We start from the raw sequence: 14,555 nt of genomic DNA on the forward strand, positions 1-14,555 counted from the left end.
AGTATAAGCAGAGCTAGCTTCCTACACCCCTTCCCTGTGGGTTATACAGAGCTTAACTTAGGGGTGACTTATATGTAAAAAAAGGATCAAAACTGCAGTGCAAAACTGCACACACAGGTTCTGCAGTGGCAGGCCTGAGACATTGTTAAGGGGCTATATATGTCGCTGGCACAATCAGTGCTGCAAGCCCACTATAAGCATTTCATTTACCAGCCCTTGGCCTATGTTGTGTACTTTACTAGGGACAAGTAAATTAAATATGCCAATTGGAGATGAACCAATATTACCATGTTTAGCGGAGAGAGCCCAAGCACTTCAGCACTGGTTAACGGTTGTAAAGTGCTCAGAGTCCAAAAGCCAGCAAAAACGAGGTCAATAAAAATGAAGGGATTCAGGCAAAAGGTTGGGAAAATATTACCCTAAGGCTGTCAGGTCTAACATGATTAAAATTAGCTTTTTAGGCTATCAAGACAGATGGAGTTGTTTTAGGGCAAACACAGTTTTAATTTGATGGTACTTTGTTTCTCTGACCATTTTGTTACTTTTTCTTTTTAATTTTGCATGATTGTCTGTTGTTTGTAGATGGTATGTTGAGGGAAACATCCTTTACGACGCAACTTTTACAACGCAGTGCCTTTACAACACTGTATTTACAACAAAAACCATTACAACGCATTGCTCTGGGGGGCGCTCTAGGATAGGGAATAAGTTTTATTTACTATCCAACACCTTCCCTAGTGTCCACGGGGACTGGAGTTGGAATAGTAAATTAAACTTTTCACTATCCAGCACCCCAAAGCACTATGCGTTGTAAAGGTTTTCGTTGTAAATACCGCGTTGTAAAGGCATGCGTGGTAAAAGTATGCGTTGTAACATCATACATCCGTATGTTGATAACTTTTACATGTTTTCTGCAGAAGTGTTATTTACCATGCAGGGTCAATTTACTTGTTGGGGTATTTCCTCCCAAAAATGTGTCCATGGAAACTGTTTTATTGCACTAATTGCAGAATTACGGCTCAGTGATCACAGTATCTGTAATTAAATTGGTCTCTTTTCTTTCTTTTCATGCACAGACGGGCCTCTGCGAATCTCATCGTAATCCATCAAACACGTCATTCTCTTCGAGCCAGGAAGGACTTTACCTCTGCAAAGAGCCATTTCTTCATCAGCACGGAAGTACGTCATAAAGAGACATCATGGCCCAATGCCTCGTGAGAAGATATAAGGATGAGGATTACACGGCTGTGCGGGAAATTCTTACAGATAACATAAACGGGCTCATTCCTCTGCAACTGAAGTATTCGTTGACACTTCTCTGGGTTAGGGTCCTCTTCCTGGTTGCCCCCCTCACTCTTTTTTTGGTCTTTAAATCCATCCTCCTTTCTGTCACAGCACTTGCAATGTGTTTCACATTTGTCTGGTACGGATCAAGATACGTCTTCAAGTGGTACCTCTACAGATACCTCGATGGAGACATGAAAGACATCCACAGTTCCTACATGCAGAAGAAGGGGGCCTGCTTCTGGGTGGCTGAGTGTGATGGGGAAGTGGCAGGCTTTGTGGCAGCGGATCCGGCTGGAGAAAAGGAAGTGGGGCTCTTCCGCATGAACGTGGGAGAGAAGTTCCGGGGACGAGGGATTGGCAAAGCCTTGTGCCAAGCTGTGATGAACTTTGCCAGAGAAGAAGGCTACGAGGCAGTGGTCTTGGAAACCAGCACAGTGCAAGTCCCAGCACAGATTCTGTACCAGAAAATGGGATTTAAAAGGCACTATAGTTATGTTCCACCTTATTTCTTATTCAAGGTAATGAGGTTTACCATGACAAGATATAGATATGAGATTTCGCGGCGAGGATGAAAACCGCAAAGACCCTAAGGCCCGGATTTACCAAGATTTCGTGTTGCCCTTGCACCACTCAAGGCAACGCAGGGCTGTGCAAACCTAGAATGGGATTTTCCATGCCACACAGAGGCAACCTGTGAGCCCTGCATTGCTTGGTAAAATGGTGTCATTCAAGTTAGCATAAATCACTGCCTTTCGTTACACTGCGCTAAGAGGCCCTCACAAGGGCGAAGCGTGGGTGTTCCCACACATTCACCATCTATTCTGACCCATTCCAAGTTTTACCCAAACTGGGAGACCTGGGAATGCATCAGAATTGTACACTGTCCCAATAGATGAGCACCTATGAGAAATATCTTTATTTATCCTAGTTTCCTCTTTCTAAGTGTGCTTCATTTGCCTCAAAGGATTGGTTTAGTACAGGAAGGTGTCCCTTTCTGCACAAAAACAATCCTGCCTGTAACCAGGCCCCTTTGCACCATGGCACAAGGAGGCCTACATTGGGGCTAGGCTGCACTGAGTGTACGAGCGCAATGAGAGGACAGGAGTGCACCATATCTTGATCGATATGGCCCATTCCTGCCCTCTCCCTGTCACGCAACGTAGCGCAGCACGTTGCCGCGCTGCGTTGCATTGAATGACATCATGATGAACCAGGGCCTAGGTGTCTGGCTAAGCAACGTTGCTTCAGTGCTAATGTGAGTACTTCCTCAACGCTTCAACTATAAGACCTGACTCAAGGGGGCAGAACTGTCGAATCTAATGGTGCACCTACCTGCAGAACTTCACCCCACTGGCGGAGGATATTTTGCCAGTGGATTTTCCACTGGGTTTACCACTTCCTCCACACATTGTACGTTTTCTTATCGCCATCTAACTTTAAATCCGCCCATAGTATTTCAATGTTGTTACATTTTTGTATTTCCTAAGGCTTTTGTTCTTCATGATTAAATATTTTAAACAGGCACGCTATCAAACCACATGGCATCTGCCCAAACAAATATCTTCATTGTCTCTGGTCTTATCATTTTCTATCGGCAAATGTAAAAAGTATTTTTAGAGAGGAAGAAGCAGCCGCTGTTTCATAAACCATAATGTGGTAACTCAAAAGCAGACATAAAGCCTGATTGCGATCTTGGTAGATGGAATACCCCATCACGTTTGGGATGCCCAGCCTGCCTTTTCACAAGTGCCTCAGGATATAATGCACTTGTACCAAGGAGTATTACTCCATCACAAACGTGATGGATCTCCAGTCTGCCTTTTCACTAGTACCTCAGGATATAATGCACTTGTACCAAGGAGTATTACTTCATCACAAATGTGACGTCTATTCCATCTCTCTTTCCACAAGTGCCATAGGATATAATCCACTTGTACTAAGGAGTATTACTCCATCACAAAAGGGATGGATGTCCCTTCTGCCTTAACACAAGTGCCATAGGATGTAATGCACTTGTACAAAGAAGAATTACCCCATCAAAAACGTGACGGATATCCTGTCTCTCTTTTCACTAGTGCCATTGGATATAATTCACTTGTACTAAGGAGTATTACTCCATCACAAAAGTGACAGATGTCTCGTTCGTCTTATTACAAGTGCCCTAGGGTATCATTGAATTGTAAGTTGGTGGACAGAATATTTGTGACATTTGTGGCGGAGTAACGCTGTCTGATAAGCTTGTCATCAGGCCCATGGTTATAATGTCTATAATCAACACACGTCATATGTGCTGCAGTTACATAGATGTCTTACCAACGTACCTGAAGACTGGCATGGGAGGCGCTGCCTTTTCGCCACAGAGTACCAAGCCTTGGAGCTCCCACCCAACCGACTAAATAAAAAGTCTCACACCGCAATGATTATTCCAGATGGTAATGAGGACATGGCTGTTCTGCTCCCCTGTATGACAGCAGCATGTCATGTTCTCAGAAGGAAAACAGTTGCATGCATGGAACCTGTATGAAAGGTATGAAGGGTGGACTCTTGCCCCATGAACCGACCCAGTCGAGGTTTGGAGAAGCACAACTTTTTCTACAGGGTTTTTCTCTTTGACATAAAAACACCTTCGGGCAATGCCAGGTATTCGGTCACAAGACCAGAGCATCCTTCTGGTCTTCATGCACAACACATCACACCTCACATTGGTCAACAACAAATACACTAGTACGCATCAAACCCGACAAGACTACTCAGCACGATGAGGCTACACTAGTGACGGTAACACTCTTAACAAATGACATCTGCATTTAAATTATATTAATGTGTGGAAGAGGATAAACAAGTCATAAAATTATAGGTCTTGTCGTAAGACTGTTCATGTTGATGTTCTCTTGTATTTGACGCTGGTAAATGTGGCAGGTATCTTATTCCTGGAGTATATGTGTTGGTGAATGATGTAACCATACCCACAAGCCAATTTAATAATAGTAATATTTTTATATCGTATAATTAATAAAAAAGCTTTGCAATTCAAAATATGTATTAAAAAGAGGATAATGAAACTAAGTCATCCGGCAGACATAGATACAATCAGTGACTATACATAAGGGATTAAAACGATTTTATGGGCTAAAACTAAGGGTCATGCAAGGAGTACAAATATCAAAAGTGACAGTGCTATTATTCTGATTTTACAGGAACTGTTAAGCCATAAAATAAATACTAACAAAATCATATATTATGAGCAGTTCATTTTTTGGAAAATCATAGTCACATAATATTCAATGATTGCCCAGATATAAACATGTACACTTCAGTCTAGGCAGGGGGCTTTATCAAGTAAGGAGTGATTGAGAGACACTTGATCAGCCTGATACTCATTGTATTTTGTGGATTCATGGCCGCTATAACAGCTTGTCTACGCGCCCGCACATTCAGGAATTAAAACTGCTGCGTAAAGAATGCATAAAGGGCTAAGCGTGTTTGAGGTGCGCGATCCATTATCAATCAATCACACCCGCAAGGGTCTCAAGGCGCTGTTGGGGGGTGGGGGGGGGGTCGCTACTGCTCGAACAGCCAGGTCTTGAGTTGTTTCCTGAAGGAGAGGTGATCCTGGGTCAGCCGTAGGTGAGTGGGGAGGGAATTCCATGTCTTGGCTGCCAGGTAGGAGAAGGATCTTCCTCCGACAGTGGATTTCCGAATTTTTGGGACGGAGGCGAGGGCGATGCTGGCGGATTGGAGGTGGAGGGTGGGTGTGTAGAAAGTGAGGCAGCTGTTGAGGTACTTCGGACCCATGTTGTGGAGAGCCTTGTGTGCGTGGGTGAGGAGCCTGAACATGATCCTCTTGTTGACGGGGAGACAGTGAAGATCTTTCAGGGGGGCAGAGATGTGGCTGCGGTGTGGGTGGTCCAGGATGAGTCGTGCTGAGGTGTTCTGGATGCGCTGGAGTCTTTTCTGGAGTTTGGCTGTGGTTCCAGCGTAGAGGGTGTTCCCGTAGTCCAGACGGCTGGTGACGAGGGCCTGGGTGACCGTCTTCCTGGTTTCGGTGGGGATCCATCGGAAGATCTTTCGGAGCATGTGCAGGGTGTTGAAGCAGGATGATGAGACTGCGTTCACTTGCTTGGTCATCGTGAGGGATGAGTCCAGGATGACCCCCAGGTTGCGTGCGTGGTCCGTTGGTTTGGGTGCGCTGCCCAGGGGGCCACCAGGAGTCGTCCCAGGCGGAGGGGGATGGTCCGAGGATGAGGACTTCCGTCTTGTCTGAGTTCAGTTTCAGACGGCTGATCTTCATCCATTCCGCGACGTCTTTCATTCCTTCCTGGAAGTTGGCTTTGGCGGTGGCGGGGTCGTTGGTGAGGGAGAGGATCAGCTGGGTGTCGACGGCATAGGAGATGATGTTGAGGTTGTGTTCGAGGGCCATGGCTGCAAGGGGGCTCATGTAGACGTTTAAGAGGGTGGGGCTGAGAGAGGATCCTTGCGGGATACTGCAGATGACTTCGGTAGCCGCGGACCGGAATGGGGGGAGGAGGACTCTCTGGGTACTTCCGGTGAGGAATGAGATGAACCATTCCAGGGCCGCTCCTTGGATTCCGGTGTTGCTGAGGCGCTGTATCAGGGTGCGGTGGCAGACGGTGTCGAAGGCTGCTGAGAGGTCCAGGAGGATGAGGGCAGCTGTTTCCCCGCTGTCGAGCAGGGACCTGATGTCGTTGGTGGCTGCGATGAAGGCGGTCTCGGTGCTGTGGTTTGCTCGGAACCCGAACTGTGAGGGGTCGAGGGATCCGTTGGTCTCAAGGAAAGCGGAGAGGTGTCTGTTGACGGTCTTCTCAATGACTTTGGCTGGAAAGGGAAGCAGCGAGATGGGGCGGAAGTTCTTGAGGTCCATGAGGTCCGCGGTGGGTTTCTTCAGGAGGGCGCTCAGCTCGGCATGTTTCCAGCTCTCGGGAAGGTGGCAGATGCAAAGGAGCTGTTGATGATGTTCCGGAGTTGGGGTGCGATGGAGGAGCCGGCTTTGTTGAAGATGTGGTGTGGGCAGGGGTCGGTGGGGGAGCCGGAGTTGATGGTGTTCATCAGGCGGGTGGTGTCTTCAGTGCTGACAGGGGTCCAGGTGCAGAGGGTGGTGGTTGGGGGCACTGGTTCGGCGGTTGGGTGCGTGGTCTGTGCGCCACAACTATTGTGAATGTTGGCGATCTTGCAGTGGAAGAATGAGGTGAGCAAGTTGCAGAGGTCTTGCGATGGAGTGATGTCGGTGTTGCAGGCGCTGGGATTCGGGAGCTCCTTGACGATGTTGAAGAGCTCCTTCCTGTTGTGGGTGTTGTTGTCCAGTCTTTCTTTGAATGCTGTCTTCTTGGTGCTTCGGATCAGCTGGTGGTGTTTGCGGATGGCGTTCTTGAGGGCTGTCATGTTTTCTGTTGTCTGGTCGAGGCGCCAGGCTTTCTCGAGGGTGCGGCGGGTTTTCTTGGAGTTTATGAGGTCGATGGTAAACCACGAGGCTTTCTTGCTGCCGGGTTTGCTGGGAGGATTCTTCAGTGGTGCGAGTTCGTCGGCGCAGTCGGTGAGCCACTGTGTGAGGTTGCGGGCTGCTTTATTGGGGTCCGTCGTGTTGGTGGGTGGGTTCTGGCTGAGGGAGGTGGTGAGCTGGTCGGCGGTGATCTTGCTCCAGCTTCTGCGGGGAACCTGTTAGGGGTGGTGGTGGGTCGTGGTTCTCTTGAAGTTGAAGTGGACGCAGCAGTGGTCTGTCCAGTGTAGTCCGGTGGAGTGGCTGAATGAGATGTGCTTGCTGAAGGAGAACACGGGATCAAGCGTGTGTCCGGCGCAGTGGGTGGGAGTGTTCACCAGTTGCTTGAGTCCGAGGTTGGCGAGGTTTTCCATCAGGGCGGTGGTGTTGCAGTCCTTGTTGTTCTCCAGGTGGTAGTTGAGGTCCCCCAGGAGGATGTAGTCTGTGGAGGTGAGGGCGTGTGGACTGACGAAGTCTGCGATGGCTTCGCTGAATTGTGTGTGCGGTCCCCGAGGTCTGTAGATGAGGGTGCCTCTGAGGGTGGTCTTGGGGTTGGTGTGTATCTGGAAGTGAAGGTGCTCGGCAGCGGTGAGGGTGTCGTCGGAGTTGGTAGTGATGCGGATGGTGTTCTTGTGGACAAAGGCTATGCCTCCTCCGGTCTGGTTGGCGCGGTCCCTTCGGGAGATCTTGTAGCCCTCTGGGATGGCTATGGCGATGTTGGATGCTGAGGAGACATTCATCCAGGTTTCCGTGAGGAAGGCGACGTCTGGTGATGTTGTGTCGAGGAGGATCCAGAGTTCCACGGCGTGCCTGTGGACGGAGCGGGTGTTGAGCAGGATGCACTTGAGGTGGTTGTTGCTTGTGCTCGGCTTGGCGGGTGCGGTGCAGGTCTGTAGGCAGGTGAATCGCCAGACTTGGCAGGTGAAGGGTCCGTGGGTGCGTTTCGGGGTGGCTCGGTAGCAGGCGGGGTTCTGGACGGCGTTGAGTGCGTGGAGGGTGGCGGCGTCATAGGTCCGTAGGGTGCGTTGACATCGTCGAGGACCAGGGGTCCAGGCGCAGAAGGGCGTAGACGGGCTTGCCTTTGGCACGCCTTCGGCGCACAATCGGCGCACCCGCTACACGTGAACGCTGCACGTACGTGCGGAATCTGCCATAAATGGAGATTGGGAGGGAGGAGGGAGGGAGGAGCAGCTGGGAGGTGGGAGCGGGGTGGCGAATAGGAGGGAAGAGGGTACAGAAGAGAAAAGGGGGGCGGGCCGCGGGGGAGCAGCGGCAGGGAGCGGGGAGCGAGGAAAAAATAGAGGGAAACAGGCGGCAGAACAAGCGCAAAATTAGAAGTACAGGAGCACAGCGGGCGAACAAATAAGGCACAGAGCACAATACAACACAGGATTAGGCACAGAGTAGAATGGAAAAAATACAACCAAGCGGCACCTAAGCCCTGGAGGCAGCGGCGAACAGGCGGCAAGAGCAGGGGGGACCGGCGCACTCAGGAGGAGCCACGCGGCGGGAGGAGCGACCGGCTCTGACGAGGTCAGGTCAGGTCACCATAGGGTGGACTGTCATAAGTGCTGGTGTTGACAATTAAGTGCCAGTGCCGAGCACTAGAAGCCTCTGGCTCAAATTAAGCACTGATCTGCAGATTAAAAAAACAATTCTAGCTCAAAGGGATCAAAGTTACTGGAAAATACTGCAATCCAAATTGTAGTGCAGGTGAAGACCAATTGTAAAGGTTGAACGGACTCCTTTCAGTATCTTATTGTGATGAAAATTCCTGGAACCGGGCCTGATCCTCTGTGTGCTTTAGCAAGCAGAGAATTAGTGCACACCTCTCCTTCTCTGACACAAGAACTGAGGGTGCCCTGGCACAAATACAGATTCAGTGCCTAATTCCCTTTCTCTGTCAGAAGAACAGACTTGATGGCACGTCCTGTCCTGCCTTACACCAGACAGTCGACATTAAACTGGATGTTTCATTTTGATTTGATTTAATTTATAAAGCGCCTGAATCATCCCCATAGGGGTACCTCAGTGCTACTGAGGAATAAACACAGGCCAGGATGAATTAGTTGCAAAAGAGCTAAGTTTTAAGTCGTGTTCTAAAATGAAGATGGTTCGAGCATTTCCGGAGGTGAGAGGGTAAGTGATTCCAGTAATGGGGAGGCAGGTAGGAAAAGGCTTTTCCCCAGAACGAGATTTCGTAAAAGGGGAGTAGTAAGGAGTGATTTCTCCCCAGATTGTAGAGATCTGCTCGGCTGGTAAGGTATACGTTTTCTGTTAAATAGCTGGGCCTCTGCCATTCAAAGCTCTATGTGCTCTACAGCAGATCTTGAACTTAATTCTCTAGCATACAGGGAGCCAGTGAAGTAGTCGCAGATGGGGGTGAGTAGTCGTTCTGTCTGGTATATTCTGGACTATTCGGGCTGCTGGGCGCTGAACCACCTGGAGTTTATTCAATAAGGATTTGCTTGTCGCAGCCAAGAGTGATTTACAATAGGCAAGACGACTGATTACCAGCGCCTGAACCAGAGTTTTTGGTACAGAGATAGGGAGGAGAGGAAATACTCTACGTAAGAGACTCATCATATAAAGCCGGTGCCAGTGGTAGCCACAACCTGATCTTTCAAAGTGAGAGTCTGATCCAGTCGAGCTCCCAGATTTGTAACCAGTGTTTTGGGGAAAGGTGCTGTACCCAAGTCTAGAGGCCACCTCTGTAGAGACCAGAGTGTTTGGGCATTGCCAAAGACCATAATTTCCGTCTTACCACAGGTATGAAGGAGGAAACTAGATATGTTCCTAGTTGCGCCTCTATTTGTACAGCGTACAATTCTGACACATTCCCAGGTCTACCAGTTTGGGTAAAACTTGGAATGGGTCAGACGAGATGAGTACAATCTTTGAAGCAGTATTAATAATAAATCCAACAGCACCAGCAGAACAGCCTGGTTGCTGTTAAGTGAGTATCTATTGTAATCTGTTACCACGAGCAGCGCATATTCAGTGCTGTACATAGGTCTAAAACCGGACTGCGAAGGATCCAGGCATCCAATAGACTCTGTACGTTGTTTAGTAATATAGCCTTCTAAAGGTTTTCTCATCAAAAGGAAGATGGGTCAATAATTTGACAGATCCAAGGCCGGGGGGCAGGGGCGTAACACAGGCCCCCGCAGCCCACGTGGTGTGGGGGGCCCCTAGCTCCAAGCGGCCCCTCGGCACTGCACTCTGGCCGGAAAGCTCCTGATTGAGCCCGGAGGGGACCCCCTAAGTACCGTGCAGAGAGGCCCCCTCACTTTTCGTTACGCCACTGCCGGGAGGTTCTCCTTCTTGCTAATCGGAATCACCTGTGCAGCCTTCCAAGGTGGTGGCAGTTGACCTTCACTCAATGATAGATTTAATATTAGGCAGGAGCAAGTTGTTTACATAATAAAGTGAAATTTAAAGGCGACCCTGATTTAGCAGATTTCAGCATTTCCTCAACAGTATCCACCTTGTGGGGGGTAAAGCTTTTGAGGATCCAAACATTGTCTGCACTTGGCACTTGATAGGATATGGAAAGGTACTCAGCTAACTACATCCAGTGAATTTATCATACATCTGGTTTCTTTTTTCTTCAAGGTGATTAGGGATATCATCACATAGTGCTTGAGAAGGGGGGAGAGTCATTGGTGCCGGCAATCAGGTTCTTTGGGAGTTCCTTTGGGAGACCTCCCTCCCTGCCTGACTTAATTTCGAGGCAATGTGGGTTTTCCAAGCTTTTTTATATTCTTGTGGTAAAGCGCTAAGATAACCTTATAGCTCTGTTTCTCGTTTGGGTTTTGAGACTGACGTGAACGTTTCTCCAGTTTTTTACAATAGCCACATGAGTACCAATGATCTGAAAATCAATCAAGGAGTGGTCAGACCACACTATCAGGTTGAGGGCCTTGGTAGAGACCCTCAACCTAGAGAGCTGGTCAGAATAAGATCCATCGTGTGACCCGCGATGAGTAGGACCTGAATTAATCTTTTTCAGGCCAAAAATAGCCATATCTGAAAGAAGATGAGCGGAGTCTTTATTGGAGGTATTTTTACTATGTATATTAAAATCACCTTATAGAACAAGAGTCCTTATTTATGACGGCCTTGTGACACTTCTGAACTGCCGTTTCATCACCTATAGTGGCGCAGCAAAGGCGTAAACAATTGGCCATGTTGCATGCAGATGCGTCACCTTGTAAAGCCCTACGCCACATTATTCCTGCATCAGGTATAATTTATGCAGCTTGGACATTCCCACAAAAAAAGGGTCGTAGAAGTGTTGCAGTGAAATCTATGAGATTTCAGTATGACACTTTTAGGACACCACTGCGTCAAAACCTTACGCCTGCCTCATAGTAGGTGTAAGAGTGATGCAGTACCATAGGCACAGGACTACCCCATGCATTGCTGGACGTATCTGTCATTACTTGCAACATGGAGCGCCATACATTAAATACGATTCAGAAAAGGGGGTGGTGATGAACAGAGTGTCTGAATTAAGCAGACCACTCTTACCCAGTCCAAAGATCAGGGCTTGATCCATCACAGTTATTTATCTCACTGCACCATTCCAGCTCAGAACCTGGCTATATGCAAATCAGTCTGTCCCTGGCCCAGTGCATCATGGGAACAGGGCAGACTAAACTACCAAGCCAATTCTTCACCAGAAAGGAGACAAGCTACCGGGGACCGGTTTCTGGCATTTCAGCCGTCTTCGGCCCGGCTTGCTTGAATCCTGATGGTGCAGTGAGAAAGGGACTCATGTCTGAGTATACCCTGCCACACCTATAGTGGCCAAAAACGATTCAGAAAAGGGGGTGGTGATGAACAGAGTGTCTGAATTAAGCAGACCACTCTTACCCAGTCCAAAGATCAGGGCTTGATCCATCACCGTTATTTATCTCACTGCACCATTCCAGCTCAGAACCTGGCTATATGCAAATCAGTCTGTCCCTGGCCCAGTGCATCATGGGAACAGGGCAGACTAAACTACCAAGCCAATTCTTCACCAGAAAGGAGACAAGCTACCGGGGACCGGTTTCTGGCATTTCAGCCGTCTTCGGCCCGGCTTGCTTGAATCCTGATGGTGCTGTGAGAAAGGGACTCATGTCTGAGTATACCCTGCCACACCTATAGTGGCCAAAAACGATTCAGAAAAGGGGGTGGTGATGAACAGAGTGTCTGAATTAAGCAGACCACTCTTACCCAGTCCAAAGATCAGGGCTTGATCCATCACCGTTATTTATCTCACTGCACCATTCCAGCTCAGAACCAGTATAAGAATTGGCTTGGTAGTTTGGTCTGCCCTGTTCCCATGATGCACTGGGCCAGGGTCAGACTAATTTGCATATAGCCAAGTTCTGAGCTGGGATGGTGCAGTGAGCTAAAAAACGGTGATGGATCAAGCCCTGATCTTTGGACTGGATAAGAGTGGTCTGCTTAATTCAGACACTCTGTTCATCACCACCCCCTTTTCTGAATCATACATTAAATACAGCGCATCTATTGTGTTGCAAGGAGGGCAAAGTGGAAACTATTGCATCACTGTTTTATCGCAGCGATGTAACAGCTTTCATAAATAAGGCCCACATTTTTTAGAAGAAATAGTATGGGTAGCAATCAGTTCCATCAATTTAAGATTCAAATCGGGAAGGGGATCCTTTTGGGCGATAGACTAGGGTTCGTCTCCAGCATTCATGGGGAAAGAATTCAATTCTGAATATACAAATCTCTATCTTATCCTCCGAGCGCTTGTCGAAAATGGATACTTAAAACAATCAATATAAATAAACAATCAACCAATATAAATAATGGAGACTGCCATCGTGAAAGAGCTCTCCAACCCCAACGCCGGAAACAACGACATCACCCCATCGCAAGACCTCTGCAACTCCCTCGCCTCCTACTTCCACAACAAGATCGCGGACATACACAACAGCTTCAGCACTCAACCGACACACGCCACGACCGCAGCAAAGCCGCCCACCACCACCCTCCGCGCCTGGACCCCGGTCAACACCGAAGACACCGTCCGCATGATGAACTCCGTCCACTCCGGATCTCCGACCGACCCCTGCCCTCACCACGTCTTCAACAAAGCCGACGCTGTCATCGCACCCCACCTGCGGGACATTATCAACACCTCATTCGACACCGCCACCTTCCCCGAAAGCTGGAAGCACGCCGAACTCAGCGCTCTACTCAAGAAACCTACAGTGGACCCCACCGAACTCAAGAATTACCGCCCCATCTCTCTACTCCAGTTTCCAGCCAAAGTCATCGAGAAGACCGTCAACAAACAGCTGGCCGCCTTCCTCGAGACGAATGGATCCCTCGACCCATCGCAGTCCGGATTCCGTGCCAACCACAGCACCGAGACCGCCCTCATCGCCGCCACCGACGACATCCGAGCCCTGATGGACAACGGAGAAACAGCGGCCCTCATCCTCCTAGACCTCTCCGCGGCTTTCGACACGGTCTGCCACCGCACCCTAGTGCAGCGCCTCAGCAACGTCGGAATCCAGGAGAAGGCACTGGAATGGATCGTCTCCTTCCTCGACGGAAGAACACAGAGAGTCCGCCTACCACCGTACAAGTCAGAGGCCACCGAAGTCATCTGCGGCGTCCCTCAAGGTTCCTCGCTGAGCCCTACTCTCTTCAACGTCTACATGAGCCCCCTCGCGGCCATCGCACGCCAACACAACCTCAACATAATCTCCTACGCCGACGACACCCAGCTGATCCTCTCCCTGACCAACGACCCCGCCACCGCCAGAGCCAACCTGCACGAAGGGATGAAAGAGGTAGCCGAATGGATGACGACGAGCCGCCTGAAACTGAACTCAGACAAGACGGAGGTCCTCATCCTGGGCTCCTCGCCCTCCGCCTGGGACGACTCCTGGTGGCCCACCGCCCTGGGCACCGCACCCAAACCGACGAACCACGCACGCAACCTGGGCGTCATCCTGGACTCCTCCCTCTCCATGACCAGGCAAGTCAATGCCGTCTCCTCGTCGTGCTTCAACATCCTGCGCATGCTTCGGAAGATCTTCTGGTGGATCCCCACGGAGACCAGGAAGACCGTCACCCAGGCCCTCGTCACCAGCCGACTGGACTACGGCAACGCACTCTACGCCGGAACCACCGCCAAGATCCAGAAGAGACTCCAGCGCATCCAGAACGCCTCAGCCAGACTCATCCTCGACATCCCACGACACAGCCACATCTCCGGACCTGCACTGGCTCCCGGTCAACAAGAGAATCACCTTCCGTCTCCTTACCCACGCACACAAAGCTCTCCACGATCAAGGCCCGAGCTACCTCAACAACCGCATCAACTTCTACGCTCCCAAACGCCACCTCCGATCTGCCAGCCACGCCCTCGCCGCCGTCCCACGCATCCGTAGAGCCACCACAGGAGAAAGGTCCTTCTCCTACCTGGCCGCCAAGACCTGGAACTCCCCCCCCTTCCGACCTGCGCCTGGCCCAAGACCACCTCTCCTTCAGGAAGAAGCTCAAGACCTGGCTGTTCGAGCAGTAGCGGCACCCCCCCACCCCCAGCGCCTTGAGACCCTACGGGTAGGTAGTGCGCTCTATAAATGTCTTTGATTGATTGATTGATTGATTGATTAGGTTCGAAAGGCAGCCTTGAATTTGGCGGAATCTCGTTTGGTTCAAGGAGAGGAGTCTGCGGTTGCTGACCTAATGTTCAAGATCCTTTAACAGTAACGTAGCAAAATATTTAGCTTCAATGTCA

General features: G+C 49.7%; 1 protein-coding gene across 1 annotated transcript; it reads left to right on the plus strand.

Annotated features, from left to right (window-relative positions):
• The first annotated feature begins 1,080 nt into the window (after positions 1-1,080).
• On the plus strand, positions 1,081-4,521 carry LOC147726035 (putative N-acetyltransferase camello). Its single transcript, XM_086960154.1, has one exon. It carries the CDS (start codon positions 1,200-1,202, stop codon positions 1,857-1,859), a length of 660 nt encoding a protein of 219 aa, XP_086816280.1. The 5' UTR covers positions 1,081-1,199; the 3' UTR covers positions 1,860-4,521.
• Positions 4,522-14,555: the final 10,034 nt, after the last annotated feature.

Source organism: Lissotriton vulgaris, chromosome 3_1 (assembly GCF_964263255.1).
Source record: "Lissotriton vulgaris chromosome 3_1, aLisVul1.2, whole genome shotgun sequence".
Taxonomy (NCBI): Eukaryota; Metazoa; Chordata; class Amphibia; order Caudata; family Salamandridae; genus Lissotriton; species Lissotriton vulgaris.